Source organism: Sebastes umbrosus, chromosome 13 (genome assembly GCF_015220745.1).
Source record: "Sebastes umbrosus isolate fSebUmb1 chromosome 13, fSebUmb1.pri, whole genome shotgun sequence".
Lineage (NCBI taxonomy): Eukaryota > Metazoa > Chordata > Actinopteri > Perciformes > Sebastidae > Sebastes > Sebastes umbrosus.
In genome coordinates, this window is record NC_051281.1 from 15,610,823 (window position 1) to 15,627,804 (window position 16,982).

At 38.7% G+C, this 16,982-nt stretch overlaps 2 protein-coding genes across 6 annotated transcripts in view; both read left to right on the top strand.

Annotated features, from left to right (window-relative positions):
• myo3b (myosin IIIB) overlaps positions 1–5,468 on the top strand; it is a 70,161-nt gene extending 64,693 nt beyond the window's left edge. For all 4 annotated transcript variants that reach the window (XM_037790965.1, XM_037790966.1, XM_037790967.1 and 1 more), the window contains one exon: positions 5,339–5,468. The gene's annotated coding sequence lies outside the window, so the exon portion shown is untranslated. The remainder of the gene's footprint in view (positions 1–5,338) is intronic.
• Positions 5,469–10,674: 5,206 nt separating this feature from the next.
• sp5a (Sp5 transcription factor a) lies at positions 10,675–14,222 on the top strand. Of its 2 annotated transcripts, none has more exons than XM_037788959.1 (2): positions 10,675–11,096; positions 11,983–14,222. In XM_037788959.1, the coding sequence occupies exons 1-2, from the start codon at positions 11,046–11,048 to the stop codon at positions 13,144–13,146; spliced, it is 1,215 nt and encodes a 404-aa protein (XP_037644887.1). In that variant the 5' UTR covers positions 10,675–11,045; the 3' UTR covers positions 13,147–14,222. The 2 variants fall into 2 exon arrangements, with proteins under 2 accessions (XP_037644887.1, XP_037644888.1); XM_037788960.1 differs by having other exon boundaries at positions 10,679–11,096; positions 12,010–14,222.
• The last annotated feature ends 2,760 nt before the right edge of the window (positions 14,223–16,982 follow it).

The following is a 16,982-nucleotide window of genomic DNA, read 5'->3' on the forward strand; positions in this document are numbered from 1 at the left end:
TAATCTGGAAGTATTCAAGTAAAGTAACTAAAAATTGTACTTAAGTACAGTTCTTGAGTAAATGTTAGGGGTGGGAATCACCAGAGGCTCCATGATACGATATTATCATGATATTTAAGTCACAATGTTATTGTGTTTTTAAACATTTTGCAATATACTGAGTATTGCGATAAGATATATTGCCTTATTATTATTACCTTTTTTAAATGGAAATTATTGTTTTATCTAATAAGATACAGTTTGCATTCACATATCTTGAGGTCAGAGGTCAAGAGAACCCTTTGAAAATGGCCATGTCAGTTTTTCCTCGCCAAAATTTAACATAAATTTGGAGCGTTATTTAGCCCTTCCTCCCATCAAGCTAACATGACATGGTTGGTACCAATGGATTCCTTAGGATTTCTAGTTTCATATGATACCTAGCTCTAGCTTTAAAACTGAGCATGCTACAACCTCAACCGGGGCTGTTTGAAATGCATTTAACATAAATGTCAGTATATGGGTACTCTACAGTTGTAGCGTCGGCTGATTTGACCACAGAGATGCAAGTGGCGGCTGGCTTGACTGCACGTTACCGCAAACGATAACATTTCCTGTTCATGACAGAGTTAGCATGCAGCTTTAGCCATGATGTCTAGCTCAGCTTTTCCTGCAATGTGTGAAACCCAAAGTGTTTCCATATTTTACTGTATGTGTAGTGTTGTCCACTTTGGATTGAAAAGTGAGGGTGCAGGTCGTATCCATGCGGACCCTCTGCCGTTTTCTTCTTTGTCGTTTCGTCTCACTGCAGCCGGCTGCTGTTTGTTTTGGTTGACGGATACAGAACGAATATGACTTCACATTACTCTGACTACAACAATAAAACCGGTAACTTCCTTCTACCTCCACATAGACTCAAATGAAACAAATATATCGATTCTGGCATTAAAAAATACATTTTAAAATCGTACAAAAAAAAAAAAACGCAATACATAGGTGAATCATTTTTATTCCCACCCCTAATATTTATCTAAAAGTTGTGTTTGTTATTTTTTTATGTTAATCCTGTGGCTGTTTGAGATTTGAGATCTGTGGACAACTATTTCTCAAAAAATACGACAAGACAAAGTAGAAATCAGCTGTTTTCATGATCACATAATTAAGCTGCATCAATAATAAAGTCGCAGTCTTTTCGATTTATTGTCATATATAACTCAGAAAATTCAAAGAGTAATACCCCGGACCACTGGCAGTGTTATAATGTGGTGTCACAGTTCTTTCAGAAGCATTTCACCTCCGGTCGTAGCCACAGATCCTGCAATAATTAAAATCCTCGTTGTGCATTACTCCCTTGCTGGGATAGTTGGTTCCTCTGAAGAGCAGTCTGAAATAGGTCACCCCAGCACCCCGTAGTGCATCTTAAAAGTACACTGAATCAATTAAGTGTGATCATGCTCCCTTGATTATTTTGGCCCTGTTTTACCACGGAGAGGAATTTCAAATAGGCTCACTAGTTTGAATAACAAGGTTGGACTGTGGTGACAAATGGTTCCAGAGTGGGTGTTTCTTCCCCTGTTTTTCTCTGCCAAATTAACTCCCTGGCTGATTGCCTGCTTTAGCATATGAGAGGAGGTGAGCGGAGGTGTGTACGTAATTACCTTGGTTAGCTGATTATGTGTTGCAAAAGGCAAATGTTATGAAATACTGTCGTCACTCTCGTGAAAGATGCTCTGACCTAATGAACTGAAGCTTCTGTGTTTGCTCGGACTGCTTCGTCTCACGGGTCTCTGCAGGAAGGACGCTGAGGGACGGACGCTGTGTCAAGTCAGTGTTGGAGGCCTGACACCTGTGTTTTCTTTAATACGTCTGCGTAAATCCAGCTCCCTCTTGTTTTTCCTCATTAAATCTGACAACATCTGGCATGCGAGAGAGGACTCCTTTAATGTGGCTAACGTTACTGCTGGTGTTATTCTTGCCATTTTAGCTATTTGCTTCATGCGCCGCACTTTCATTAAAGCTACATCCAAGGCAGTCCCAAAACACTGTTATCCAAAGTTTTAAACCACCTTTATGAAAATCGCTCGAGCTGCAGCCTTAACAAATGATGAAAAGCTTTTATTTTCTAAAGAAGCATACTTACCTTTTCACCTAATAGTGATGTCTCACTTCAAAGAGAGAACACGATTAGGCCAACATTGTCCTGTTTCTATATCCTTTGAGTTCAAAGGGAGAGTTTGAATACCAGTATTTCATGTGCAGCCTTTTCAAATACTGTTTTAATGCAGTTTACGTGCTTTTGATATCCAGATGTGGCAGATTTTCACCACCCTAGAATATATCACACTATATTATGATTGCATACCACAGTTTTATAAGTAGAATAAAGAATAAATAGTTTTTGTTCCCATCAACTTCAACGACAGGGGATGAACAGACACCTAGAATAACTACTAACTTAGCATTGTGAAGCTGGCTAATGATTGGTGCCAAAGAAAGCGACATACGTGAGCGTCAGCCAGATGTCAGATGTGTGTTGAGGGCTCTGAGCAAAAGAACATTCCCTAAAGACGGCATTAATAAAGAAACTGGTTGAGCCGGTAGAGGCAGAGAGAGAGAGGCATAGAGGAAGAAGGAGATAAAAGAGTCTGTTGAGTACATACATCAAAGGTCTCTTAATGACAAGGGATGCCATTAGGGTTACAGTGGCTTTTGTTTCAGCTTCCTCACACCTGCAGTTTGTTGAGGGCACTCTGCACTGTTTTGTTGTTAACATTTGCATGAATATAAAATGCATGCATGAGGAGTTTGGTTCCTGGCCGCTAATCTTGGTGGTGACCAAATGTTTTGGTCAGCTTCCTTTTCATTTGCTAAAAAAAAAAAGAAACCATTCAGTTGCTTCCTTGTTTAAAAGCTAGACAATGTTTACATAGAACAATAAAAAAAAACAGTATGGAAAAGCTGTTATCCTCCACACCATGGAATTTATTGACTTAAAAGTTTTCTTGGTGCCTCCAGTGCTGGACTGGGATTTGACAAATCAGAGCGTGAAATTGTGATTAGCCTCTCTCAGTTTGTAGACGGAGTGGGGCACTAGCAGACTTGGCATGGCCAAAGGTGTAACCTGTTTTGTTTTGCCCCGGTGCTGCTTTCCCAGATGGTGCGACCAGCTGCCATTGAATAAACGCTGGACGGGTAACAGTGTGAGAATTACACACGGCCTTGTTTCAGTTTGGGATGCATTACAGAAAGCTTGTCTTTTTGCCACTGCCAGGAGGAGCAGGGACGTTATCACCTGGTGTTCAACAAAACTGCCTTTTGATTGAGGTCAGAATAAAGTAATGTCCGGTATAACTGTAAAAAATAGGTTTCCATGGAGACCCCCCACTGACATAGTACAGTATTTTCTTTATATGCCCCTTAAGATCACCTGCTGACGTAGTTTCTGCAAGCTCTTTCCTTTTCTTTTTTTTACTTTATTTGTATCAATATTTTTTACATATTGTATCATAGTGTTTAATGTACAGTGTGTAGCTTTTAGGGGGATCTATTGGCAGAAATTGAATATAATATTAATAGTAGAGCTGCAACAATTAATCGATTAGTTATCAACTATTAAATTAATCGCCAGCTATTTTGATTGATTGGTTTGAGTAATTTTTTAAGAAAAAAAATGTTTAAATTCTCTGATTCCAGCTTCTTAAATGTGAATATTTTCTGGTTTCTTTACTCCTCTATGACAGTAATCTGAATATCTTTGAGTTGTGGACAGAACAAGATATTTGAGGACATCATTTTGGGCTTTTGGAAACACTGATCCACATTTTTCCCCATTTTCTGACATTTTATAGACCAAACAACTAATCAATTAATGAAGAAAATAATCAACAGATTAATCAACATTGAAATTAATACCTTAGAATGAGATGTTTATATCTACATGTGGAGCATGTGGAGCATGTGGAGCGGCCATCATGTTTCTACAGTAGCCCAGAACGGACAAACCAAACACTGGCTCTAGATAGGGCCATTCACGTTTTTACGCGTCGGTCATCGTAGTTCTCCTACACGCTTGGCACACGGGAGAAGTTTCAGTTGGTTGCGATCTGCAACCTCACCGCTAGATGCCGCCAAATCCTACACACTGCACCTTTAAGATAAAGGTCAGTTCATCCGTTGAGTTTATTTCACTCTCGTGTTTTCATTTTGTGTAACATTTTTAATTAAATATTTACTAAAATTAACACATTTATATATTTATAGATTATATAGCCAACTACAGCATGGAATCTTGTTTTAATATTTGCGAGCCAACAATTGGTTGTGTACAGTTAAAGCTTTCGTAGATGACAATATTTAAGTAAAAGAATATTTAAAAATTTAAGTATGATAAAAACATAAACCACCTGTTCTTAAAAGCTGACATCATTTGAATATGTGAGGACGGTTTTGTTTATTGCATCACAGTAGATATGGTGATGGTATTGTAATAATTCCTGGGAGAGCACTACAGGCTGTAACCTTGTACATCATCACAGAGGGGGAGAGTTTCCCTCTTTAGGGCTGGATTAACTCATCCAGGGTGGGCCGAGAGAAGGTAAAATGACCTGTCCCGCCTTACGTGACCCCAGGCCAATCCTGCACATTGCCAAGGCTTTGCTCTTTGCTCTTGAATATGCAGAGATCCCCGGCTTCATAGGCTCGGAAGAGAGAGAGAAAAAAGAGTTGTATCGCATTGCAGGGAAAATTAGTGAGACCAAAGTTGGAGTTTCTGTGTGTTGGGGGCTGCGAACAATGGCAGCTTTCTGTCAGACAGCAACTTCAAAGGTCTGCTGAGTGACTGCTCTGAGTTATACATTGTTGTAGATCACTGAGGAAATTCACAGATGTTTTCTCATACGAGACACCATTATAGCGGCTCAAGTACCCAGTAGCCTCGAGCATTTCTCCCTCTCCCCCTCTCTCTTTCTCCCACACACTCAAACTCACTCTCACTCTCACACATGCACCCCCACCACCACCACCACCACCACAACCCCCACCATCCTCTCTGATATCTCTCGTATGAGACAGATGTGGAACCTGTTTTCTCTCCAGCTGTCCAGAGAATATGGAAAGTTAAAAAGGGTTCGTGTTGTGGCGTTGCCCCCTGACTCTGTCAAATCCCCAGTTCTCGCTGTCAGTTCGCTCAAAATGTCAAGATCACATGCAGCTCCGCTTTCTCAGATCCATTTGGGGTCAATACAATAAGAAGTATATCATTCAAATAAAATAAATGATAGTTAAAAGTATTAGTGTGTATTAGTAGAGTGTGCTGCATAATGACGATTGTCAGTGCAGTTTTTCTTTCTATCTTCTACAGATTGCCTTCGTCAACTTTGAACCGGACCTGAACCAAAACAAAGTCAGCAACACACTTGATATCTGTTGTAAATGTATATTTATTTCTAGTAAACTGACATTTTATATGAGTCAAATAAATGTGTTTAAACTACTGACTACTGACCATTGGTGTATCTTTCTTGTTCATTTTGTTTTTAATGCAAAAAATTCAGATTTCGGATCCAGATAGGATTATGAGCCAAAAGTGCAGAACTCCAGAAACTGACTTATGGTTTTCTCCGACTTTCACAGAGAGGCGAAGTCCCGCCTCTTCCAGTGGACCCCATGGGACCTTATTTCGGAAAAAATATGAGCAGTAGTCAACGGCGAGAGACAAATATGTTTTTGATCCCGTTTGAATTGCATCATGAATCACACATATGATGTTTATCAATTTAAAGCATAATTTTACAAGTCAAGAAAGTCGCAGTTTGTCGCAGTATCAATTAGATTTGTGTGAAACCACTCAGCGAACTACATCTCTCGTCTCGCACAATATACGTCACCAGCACTAGCTAGCTAACTGTTCCACGCACAAATGAAACGTTATTTTACCTGGTGTGTTTTATCCAGCGACTCCTGGTCTTTTTATCAGCCGGGAAGAGAAAGAACGAGCGAGATCTGTTGCTGGTGTAAGCACATCCCAGTACGAAACACACAGGCATCATAGCTTCAGTGAGAGAATCGTAACTAGCGTGACTTTTGGTTGTGTAGTCTTTCTAATTGTGTATTATCACAGTCTTATACTTCATCAGTTTTACAACAAACAGCGACTATCTTGACTTGCAAAATTATCTTTCAAATTGACAAACCTATGTGTGATTCATGGTGCAATTCAAACAGAATCCAAAAAATATTTGTCTCTCTCCATTGACTACCGTTCATATTCTTTCCAAAATAAGGTCCCATGGTGGTCCACCAGAAGGGGCGGGACTTTGCCTCCATATATGTAGAAAAATACCTGCTTCACTTTCCCGCTCTTCAGATACAACAACTGTGTGAGTTTTGTTTCCTGTAACCACTGCAAGACTGTATCTTAGATATTCTGCTCATCCCTAAATGCAGCTTCATACACATCTCCACGTCTTAACAGTATTTCTGTTGATCGACTCTCGGCTTTATGCTTTAAAGTACTGTATGAAATACACGGATGGTACAGACTGATTCCATGTTCAAACCTTTGAGTCTACAGGCAAAAAACTGTTGCAGTGGGGGGTTCCTCCAAGTTAATTTTCCCATCAAATGCTGCAGGAAAAAATTCTTTTAGCCAAACCACTGCTGAGGTGACCCTGTGAAACTTGAGGCATGGCCATCAGACGGTAAAGGTTTGGAGCAAGTAAATTACCTCGGGGACTGGACATTGTGTCAAGCACACAGTCATGAATTTCTTACAAACTATATCAAAGTCCTGCTCAGCCAAATCCATCCCTCAGCTGGAGTCCTATTGAGATGCATTAAAATGTAAGAACTTGCATTTAGAGTATCTCAAAGGAAGATATCAATAATTTGGTAATTCTGATGGTTTACAAAATTCATGCAGTTGTCACATATGTCTGAGATGTGCCTTTGCATAGTATGACAGCTCACATGTAAAGCTGATTTAAGTGAAAATCCACCCAAAATCAGAATTAATATCTGCTGCTTTAATGTCCTCAAATCACTGCTGCTGTTCAGGATCATAGAAACATCTTAATTCTGTTTTAGGGTGGATTTCCCCTTTACTTTAACAGTTGTCTGCTTTAACATAAGAGAGCAGATTACAACGTTTGACATTTATCTGACATTTAAACCTGGAAGTAAAAACTAACTGACAGAGTCTCTGCACAAACACAAACTTTTGGTGTAGACTGTAGAAATGTTTACTGTCTGAGCTGGTCAGTAATTTAGTTGGTAACAGCTGGTTAACTGATTTTACAGCATTCAGTCATTTTATAATAATCTTTTCACCTGTTTTGAGCCCAAATCCTTTATTTTTTCAAAATGCATGAAGTGAATACATGTACACCAATAAAGTAAACAGTAAAGTTCTGTTTTGGTACCACTTTCTAATAATGCATCCTCTTATAAATCTGTTTATAAGTAGAAACTAACAGCTTTATAAATTATTAATAAATAATTTAATAGTGCTTTTATAAATCAGTTATGAGCTATCCATAAAAACAACTTTGGGGTTGCCAATGTAAGATGGATTTGTGTTTAAAAGAAAAAAATATTAACAACTTATTAACATACTGCAGATTTGAATGCCAACCTGATATCACGCCAAAGCGTTTAATATACCCGCCTGCCCACCAGAGGAAAGCGTGTCAGCGTGAATAGTACACGCCTGTATTAATGTGCAGTACCAGCAGGGGGGCAACAAAACCACTCACTTAGGATTAGGCAACAAAACCACTTATGCGGGGCACACACTACACGAGAATCGACCCAATTTTGGCCCCAGTTTTCTAATGATTCTAAAGATTATCTTTCCAGATATTCCTGTAGTGTGAGGTATGTTAAGAGTGTTTTTTACATCCCCCGATCGGCTCGGAAGTTTATCCTGGCTGCACCGATTTCAAATTGTAAATATTAAACTTGTTCAATATTTACGATCGGATATCCTGTTGTGTGTGGGGAACCCCGAGGACAGCCGATGACGCAGTCACGTGGGAAAGAACGGCAACCAATTGAGAACCAAGCTGACTGAAGCGGAAGGACGACCACCGCCGTCATTGCGGCCGTGGCTAATGAGCTAATGCAAAACGTGAAGTAGTAAGATGGAGCTCAGAAACGGAGGACGAACTTGTTGATTTGTGGCAACAACACAAGTATTTATTTAACATTTCTCAATGATTTCATCCATCCATCCCTCGGCAATTTTCAGTACAAAGTGGAGCAAAAACTAACATCGCTAATTCTTCCTGCCTGTCGTCAGCCATGTTTGTTTACACTAAAGTCACATTTGATCGTGAGAGATTTTACTACGGTAACGTCTGCAGTTAGGTTTAGGCAACAAAACCACTTAGTTAGGTTTAGGCAAAACGTCATGGTTGGGCTTAAAATAAGTACGGAAACTAAGTAAAACACGTTCGGAAACAACGTGACATCAGAATGGAAAACACGTGACAACCGTCACAACAAAACACTGCACCTTCATGCAGGCGTGTAATATTCACATCACGGTGACACAAAACGTGACACTGACATGCTATCCTCTGGTGGACAGGCGGGTCTATTACACGCTTTGTCGTGAGACTGGGCTGTAGATGCTTCGTAGTAAGTGAGAAACCCTGAAGTATTTATAGCTTTAACATTTATAGCTATCACTCAAATAGAAAGGATAAACACTAGTCGAAGGAATTTTTCACAATCTGGCAACCCAAAACTTGTTCTTACTGATCTATAAACCATTCAGTCTTTTTAATAATTCTCTTTTTACCTGCTTTGAGATCCTTTGTGTCCAAACCCTGTAATACCAAGATGCACAAAGTGAATACATGTACACTAGTACAATTCACTAGTAGCTACTGGCTTTATAAATGGTTAATAAATCATTTACTAGATCTACTTTATAGATCATTCAGAATCCCTTATTATGAGCAAAAGTTGAGTTGCCAGGTTGTGAAAAACAAACATTTGGCTGTTTATCCTTTCTGTTTGGTAATAATTTAATTATAAATGTTGGTATAACATTTACTACCGTTATGGTTTCTCACTTTCTAATAAGCCATCAAGTCTGCAGTGTGTCAATAAGTCATTAATAAAGTGTTTTTACAGAAATTCATTTTACTGATGAGTTAAAAACATAAAAAGACAATAAAGGTTGTTATTCTGGAGGAGGATAAACATCAGCTAAAGGGATTTTCACAACTTGGCAACCCGAAAGTTGTTCTTCTTAGTTGCTTATAACTGATCAATAAAGCATTGGTAAATTATGTATTAATTAGTAAAGTAATTAGTTATAAACTGTGTATAAAGGGTGCCTTATTAAGAAGTGGTATTTCTTGATCATGAAAAAACGTCCATTCACCTATTCGGAGGTTGCAACCATCAATAATGTGACCTCTGTGAGATGGTTTTGCAGGTGAAACATATACAAGTGCTCACTCTCTCTTGTAAACGGCAGATTTAATACGACGTGGCTCAGGATTCAAAGTAGTGACCTTCCTGTTTTTCTGCTTATTTTTATATGCTCTACACAATAAACTTCATCACCCACTGCTGCCATAACTCGATGTAAACAAGGTTAATCTCCACTATTTTTTTTTTCTATCAGTCAACAGTGTGACTACAGCACTCCTCCTGTAGCCAGTTTTGTAGTTTAACATGGCTCCAGTGCAGCCCAGCAGGACTCCCCCTTTCCCTCATGACTGTGTGTAAAGCCGTGGGAGAGGACTGGGAACATTAATCCCTTCAAAGGAACAGATCTAATTCAAAATCTGCCGCTCCAAACTAGTTGAGAGGACAGTGATTGTTTCTTCAGGGAAGCCAGATAAAGATCAGAGAGTTGATATAGAAAACTTCCATTTCGACTGCTCTGCCACAAAAGTTTGAATATTATCTTAAGAAAAAACTGCATACTTTTGCCTCCCATTAAATGTTCTGAAACAAAAACAAGACTCACGTTATATATACCTCTGTTTAGTTTGGATGCACGAGATATAGAAGGTTTATAAGGAAACACAATAGAGACATCACCATTTCAAGTGTTGCTTTTGTCACCTGATTTAAAACAGAGGTTTCCCCCCTTTTGTGTCATGTTAAGTAACATGTTATAATTTGAATTAGCTGCTGGGAATTTCACCCTAAGGCTCTATAAGCTTACATTTAATGCTCAACAAAAGAGAAGAAAAAAAAATTAGGAATAAGGTTCCGATAAAAAAACAAATGATTGAAATGAGTGAAGGAGAATTAAGTATTTAAATAATTCAGAGAGGGCATAATTAAGTGTTTAATGCCAGTGTTGGAACAACAAAGAAAATTTAATTCAAATTACAAAAAAATGTAAAAAGAGATTGTTGAGGAGATGAGAAACTTTTGTGTTGAGTCACTTGATTTGGTCTCTTTTTCCCTCCATCAAACAGTCTCTTGGAGATCTCCAGAGATAACAATGTCACATTGTCACATAGGGGTTCTGCTACAAATCCTTAATTACAAAAAGAGGATCAGATGACTACAGCATCCAATACCAGGGTCTCCAGGCGGCATGGGGGTCTTTGATCAAGAAAATCCAATTATTTGTGTATATACATTTCCCACATAGTGATTACTTCATTAATTGTCCCGCCTTTATCTCCTCCCTTCCCATCCCCCCTAATAATCAGCTCCTTTATCCAGACCAACAAACACACCATAGGAGCTTTGTGGATTCAAAGGATTTGCTTTCCCCTCTCAAAGAGCCGCTATTCTTTGATGATTGGGCAGCGGCAAACTTCAAAGTAATAAATCTTATTTCTGACTGGCTGGCGGCCCACCAAAGTCCTTATCAAATCCTAACAAGTGATCCCTCACTCACTCTGCAGATACACCGAGGAGATCTCGCAGAGAGGAAGCAAGAGTGGAGAGGAGAGGAGACCTGCATGCTCGACGCATCTTTTTTTTTTTACTGCGAATGCTTCACGTTTATCTAAAATTAGAGCTTTTTTTTTGATTATTTTGATTATTTTGTCTTCATCGAGAGAGAGGAAGAGGAGGACGTTTTTACCATGGCAGCAGTGGCTGTACTGCGGAATGAAACACTCCAGGCTTTTCTCCAGGTTTGTTACTGCAAGTTCTTTATGTTTACTTTGACGACTTTTAGGCATTCAAGTTTATTTATTTATATATATATATATAGCACATTTCATACACAAAGGCGATTTACAAAGTGCTTTACATATATATATATAAAAGCAAAGATAAAAGAACACAACGATAAAAAAAAAAAAGAATATACAAGTAGAAGTTAAAAGAAAAAAATTAAAAGGATAATAAAAAAACAATCAAAAGAGTAAAGTAAAGTGCAGCATTTGATCAATTAAAGAAAAGCGTCTGAGAACAGTTTTTGGTCTTGAGTCTTGAGATTTGAAAGTGGCCACTTGTTTACTTTAATATAACTTGTAAAGTCAGTCATCCGGATCCATTTAGAGTCTTTTTATATATTTAACAAAAGCTCTACTTTGATAGAATAGAATAGAATAGAAAGCTTTATTGCCATTGTGTTAAATACAACGAGATTCACAGTTTGCCACTTCTTCTGGTCAGTGCTTTAAAACAAATACTTGACAAGACTAAACTAAACAGATAAAACATATAACAGGTAAAACACGCACAGTTATAAAGCAAATAAAACAGGTAAAGTAGGTGTAATAAATACATATAAACACAAGTGTTACACTAGAAGTATAAAATAGTCTAATGTCATATAATTTGATTACTAATTGTTTTGCATCTTAATGACAACTTTTTATGTCACATCCAATTGAAACTATCTAAGACATAATTTGATTACTAATTGTTTGCTTGTCTTAATGACAACTTTTTATCATCACATCAAATTGAAACTAATCTAAAAGACAAAAAAAACATTTAATCGCTAAAAAAAAATGTAGCACATTTTATTTATGTGTGTTTTTTTTTCCCAGTGTGTTAATTGTAATATAGAATATGTGTGTCTCTGTTATTCTGCAGGATCGCACTCCAAACTCCTCTCCAGAGAACTGTAAGCACTCTCCTCTGGCTCTCCTGGCTGCCACTTGTAACCGGATCGGACATCACCACCATCACCATCACCACCACCACGGATCATCAAACCCTGCAGACTTCCTCCAGGTCCCCTACGATCCAACAACAACTCTGGGCTCTCCATCTCGCTTGTTTCACCCGTGGACTACCGAGGGACCACCTCAGAGCAGCCTGGCTAGCAGCAGCAGCAGCAACTCTTTCGGACTATCCTCCTCCACAAAGTCCCAGCTGCACATCCAGAGCTCCTTCACCTCCCACCACGAGCTTCCTCTCACTCCTCCTGCAGACCCTTCCTCGTACCCTTATGACTTCTCCCCTGTGAAGATGCTACCTTGCTCCATGCAGTCTCTGCAGTCCTCCTGTCCTCCCACATACGTCCCTGCAGTCAATTACGCAGCGCCATCTCCAATTGCTCCTGCGATGCCAAGTTTTGTCACGGGACCCTCCAGCCTTGTGCACCACCAGCAGCAGCAGAGACAGTTGTCCCCAAACCCTGCAGAGGATATCCCATGGTGGAGCCTGCAGCAGGGCAACCATGTCACCCACACTTCCACTCTTGGACATCATCATCGCTTCCAGCTGCAGAGAGGCTTGGTTCTTGGACACACTGACTTTGCGCAATACCAGACGCAGATCGCAGCTCTTCTGCACACAAAGTCTCCTTTAGCGACTGCGCGTCGGTGCAGGAGGTGCAGGTGTCCAAACTGTCAGTCCTCCACGTCCTCCTCCAGCGACGAGCCTGGCAAGAAGAAGCAGCACATTTGTCACATACCTGGCTGCGGGAAAGTTTACGGGAAAACTTCGCACCTGAAAGCGCACCTGCGGTGGCACAGTGGGGAGAGGCCGTTTGTGTGCAACTGGCTCTTCTGTGGGAAGAGTTTCACCAGGTCGGATGAGCTGCAGAGACACCTGAGGACTCACACTGGAGAGAAGCGATTTGTTTGTCCTGACTGCTGCAAGAGGTTCATGAGGAGTGACCACTTGGCAAAACATGTGAAAACTCACCAGAACAAAAAAACCAAGTGCATGGACAAGACACTTGATCATGTGAAAAGGGAGGACACAGGGAGGAATATGTTGTAACACACCTTGTAGTAAAAACAGTAGAAGTCACTAGTGCAATACAGTCAGTCCTATTAGTTAACAGTGAGCTGCATTTTTATAGATTTTTATTTTGTGGTTGATTTAAGATACGATAAAGATAATACTTTATTGTCAGACAGGTCTGAAATTTGTTTTGCATAACAGCAGCTCCATCACAGAAAGGACAAATACAAGAAACGTACATTTAAACATTACAATCACAGAATATTCAGGGCCCTTTAACGTACATTTGATCTGGGATTAGGCTCCATATTTAGTTTTAGGATGGTGCACAAAAGAGTGCTTCAGTCTAACCTTATTAAATTTCTTATACAATAGACAATAGTCTCTAACATTGCTGGTCTGTGTAGCACATTTTTGTATATATATATAAATATAAAGTTTCATAAGTTAATTTGGGACCATGGAGAAGTTATATGGCTCATGAGTTTGAATTCACTGTCTATATCATATCAAGGGAAGACAAGTTTTCAACTTGTGTTTTGATCATTGTCTTCGGTGGAAGATTTCACTACCCCCCTGTAAATTATATTTAATAGCTTTTGTTGAATGAAAGTGTCCGTTTTTTTCACTCCATATGGGGTGTTTTTAAAAAAAGCATGCTCTTGAAAAGATCTGCTATTGTTGATATGACCCAAATACTGTGTGAGAATAAAGATTATAACATTTTCCTCAAGTCTAAACTCGAATAATTCATTTGATATCCCTCAGTTTATGTGGGCGATGAGACAATCAGGTTTTTATGTGTAAAGAAAAATCAGTATTACCTGGATTAGTGTGCCTTGTGAATTGTAAAACCCAGTCGTTCATTTCCAATTTTGTTTAGTAAAATCTAAAATTGAAGTGATTTGAGGACTTGCAGGGGAAAAAAAGTGTGCTAATATTTAGTTCCCAGCTGTTGGTGATGGTCAAAAAGGAGTATTTCAACCCAAATAAAACAATGTTTAATACTACTTTGGCTGTACTGAAAATGAAAAAAGATGTCTGCATTTTATTTTATTTTTTTTGCTGTTGTTGTTTAACCTTTAACATACGCAAAGCGATATTCAAGTAGTGACAGAAGTTGAGTTGGTCTGGACTGTATTGATAATCTTTACAGAAATCATAATAAATGTATCCAAAAATGTACAGCACAATGTTAAACCATGAAATATAGCAGTGCGAGCCATGAAATTTGGCCGCCAACTGACATAAAGCGTAAAAGAGATGCCTCTCCATCATGCGTAGACCTGAGCGCTCCAAAGGTGCATACAGGTGCTAATATTCTGAAAAATAATTTATTTAAACTCCAAACTCTTTTCAGTATTGAGGCGTTAAATTAGGAGGTGAGAGGTTTTACTGAAAAATTTGCTTTTCACAGATAAAAAAATAAATAAATGCAAACAACCCTCAAAATAAATACATTAAGTTCTTTGGAGAATATCACACATTTTCTTCACAGTTGATGTTAATTGTTCCACCGTTAGACTCAACTGTGGGAATGCTCTGATTTGTTAATGCACTAGATGTGGTTTTGTGCCACCGTGTTTTGCGTTTTACTTTTACCTCTGAGGACTTTGCAGTGACACCGTAGGCTGAGATGAGACCCATTAGCCAAGAAAAAAACACTTTTAGCTGGAACATCACTGGATTCATGTTAAACGCAGAGTGAGCAGCAAGTTTAATGTCTCACCTGTCGGACTGAGTCACTCACAGCCTTAATGGACGGTTGACGACAGTCCAGTTTTTTTTTTACCAATAATTGGCGAAGAACTCAGTGTTTTTTTGTCCAACAGAGTGGAGAAATTAATGCATTTATAGGGCAGATTGTACACTTATTACACACTACAACACCTACATTAAGTGTCATGTAACATGCCCTTACTCAAAGTGCAGTAAACTACTTGCTGATCAGTATTTTGACTTCCTCCAACCAGATGTTCTCATGGTCACGGGGGATTTAAAGTGACCTTTTGGGGTCAAAGTAACTTTCAAACCTCAAGACAACTATTTCCATATAACTAATCAACACAGAAAAGTGATGAACTCTTCATCTAAATAGATCTGAACGACGATTTCAAAGATCCAAACATCTAATTCAGTAACTCGGTTATTAGAGAGTAGCGTTGGTGCCTGTCAGCAGTGACACCGTCTGTCTGTCTTATGAGGGATCAGTGAAAATGTCAGTATGAAGACAACAGCCGCTGCCATTCATTGGCATTTTGAGCTGTCAGTTATCTGCCTCAACAGCGCCCCCTTTTGTAAATTGCCTCCGGTTCATCAGAGCAGACAAATATTAAATGTAACTGACGACTGTAGAGGTCCACTTGTATTCAGAAAAATATCTTTTTCCATTTTTTTTTTTACATCTTACATGTTGTCGTACATTATATCCTAGAGGGTTCAACAGGTTGGAGTCCATTTGTTTCACTCATTTTTATTATTACTCTTATTTCTCAACTTCTGTTTAATAGTGCAAATATAGTTTGTTTTGGTTTCCTTGTTGTATGGTCGTATAGGGTTCGCCACAATAACAGCCAGAAAATGTTGCCACTTTGAAATCCAATTTAGTTTACGTCATTATCCTGAAATATCTCATTTCATCTGGTGGCTTAAAGGTGCAACTAAGTGCCTTTAAGGGCGTTTTCACAAACCAACATTTAGTCAGTTTTAATCAAACTCTGATGCTGATGGTGTCGGACCGTCTCCAAGCGAATCAAAACGCTGCCTGTGTGGGCATTTGTTGAGATGTACACAGGTAAACGACAGGTTAACATCTGCTTTGCTTGACATTTGGGCCGTAGAGAACATACAGAATATGCTAAATAAAGTCCGCAAAAATAGTTACGTTTATAAAGTCATTCGAGATAAACTGGGGGAGAGATTCATGCGTACAGTAGATCAGTGCCGAGTCAAACTGAAAAAACTTTGACAGCAATATTTCAAAGTCTGTGATTCCCTGCATAGAAGTGGCACCTCTCGAGACGAAAAAGATAAATTCGGCAAATTATTTTTTTTAATTTGGTACTCTATAATTTGTGCACTGTGAAACCGAACCAGACTAAAACAAACCAATAGTATAATTTTCACTCTGATTCAGACTAGCCAAACGGACTATGGCTCGTGAAAGGACGGGTGCTGCAAATTAGCCTCAGCTAGATGCCCCATATACCTTTTATTTGTTGCACCACTTTACAATATGTGACATTGTTGTACCTGTTAAATAAACACATACATAATACATACAAGGACTAACACTAGACAACAATTAAATACAAGTCATTATGTTTGCTAGTGTATCAGTAATATTTGTGAATAGCAGCAAATCAGATCTATATTTTTTTTAATGATCATCAAATAAAAAACACAAAATACAAAGTTTTCATCTATAAGTCAGTAAATAGTTTAATGAATGCACCTCTAATTTATATGGTTAAAAATGACTGATTGGACCTTTAAAACAAACAAAACTTTGTCTGCTGCAGTTTTATGTTATATTTATCAGTTATAGTATTCGGACCAGATTTAGGATATCATATAGTATTTTTCATAGTGCTGCTATATTGGTAGTAAATGTGAGAGTTGTATCCAGTTTTACCAAATCCCACGAATGGACAATCTGCATGAATATTAACATACGTTCATCACAAAAAGAGGAGCAATGAAGGAAAACCCTCCAGTAGTATGATGAGACGTGACCATTTGAACTGTAAAGTCTTTATCCACAAATTGTATGATCCTATTATAAAATGATGGATAAGTTTGAATGCACCAGACCGGCTCCGCACAAAGGCATTGTTCGGCTCTGATTAGACGTCATTGTCCGAGATACAGTC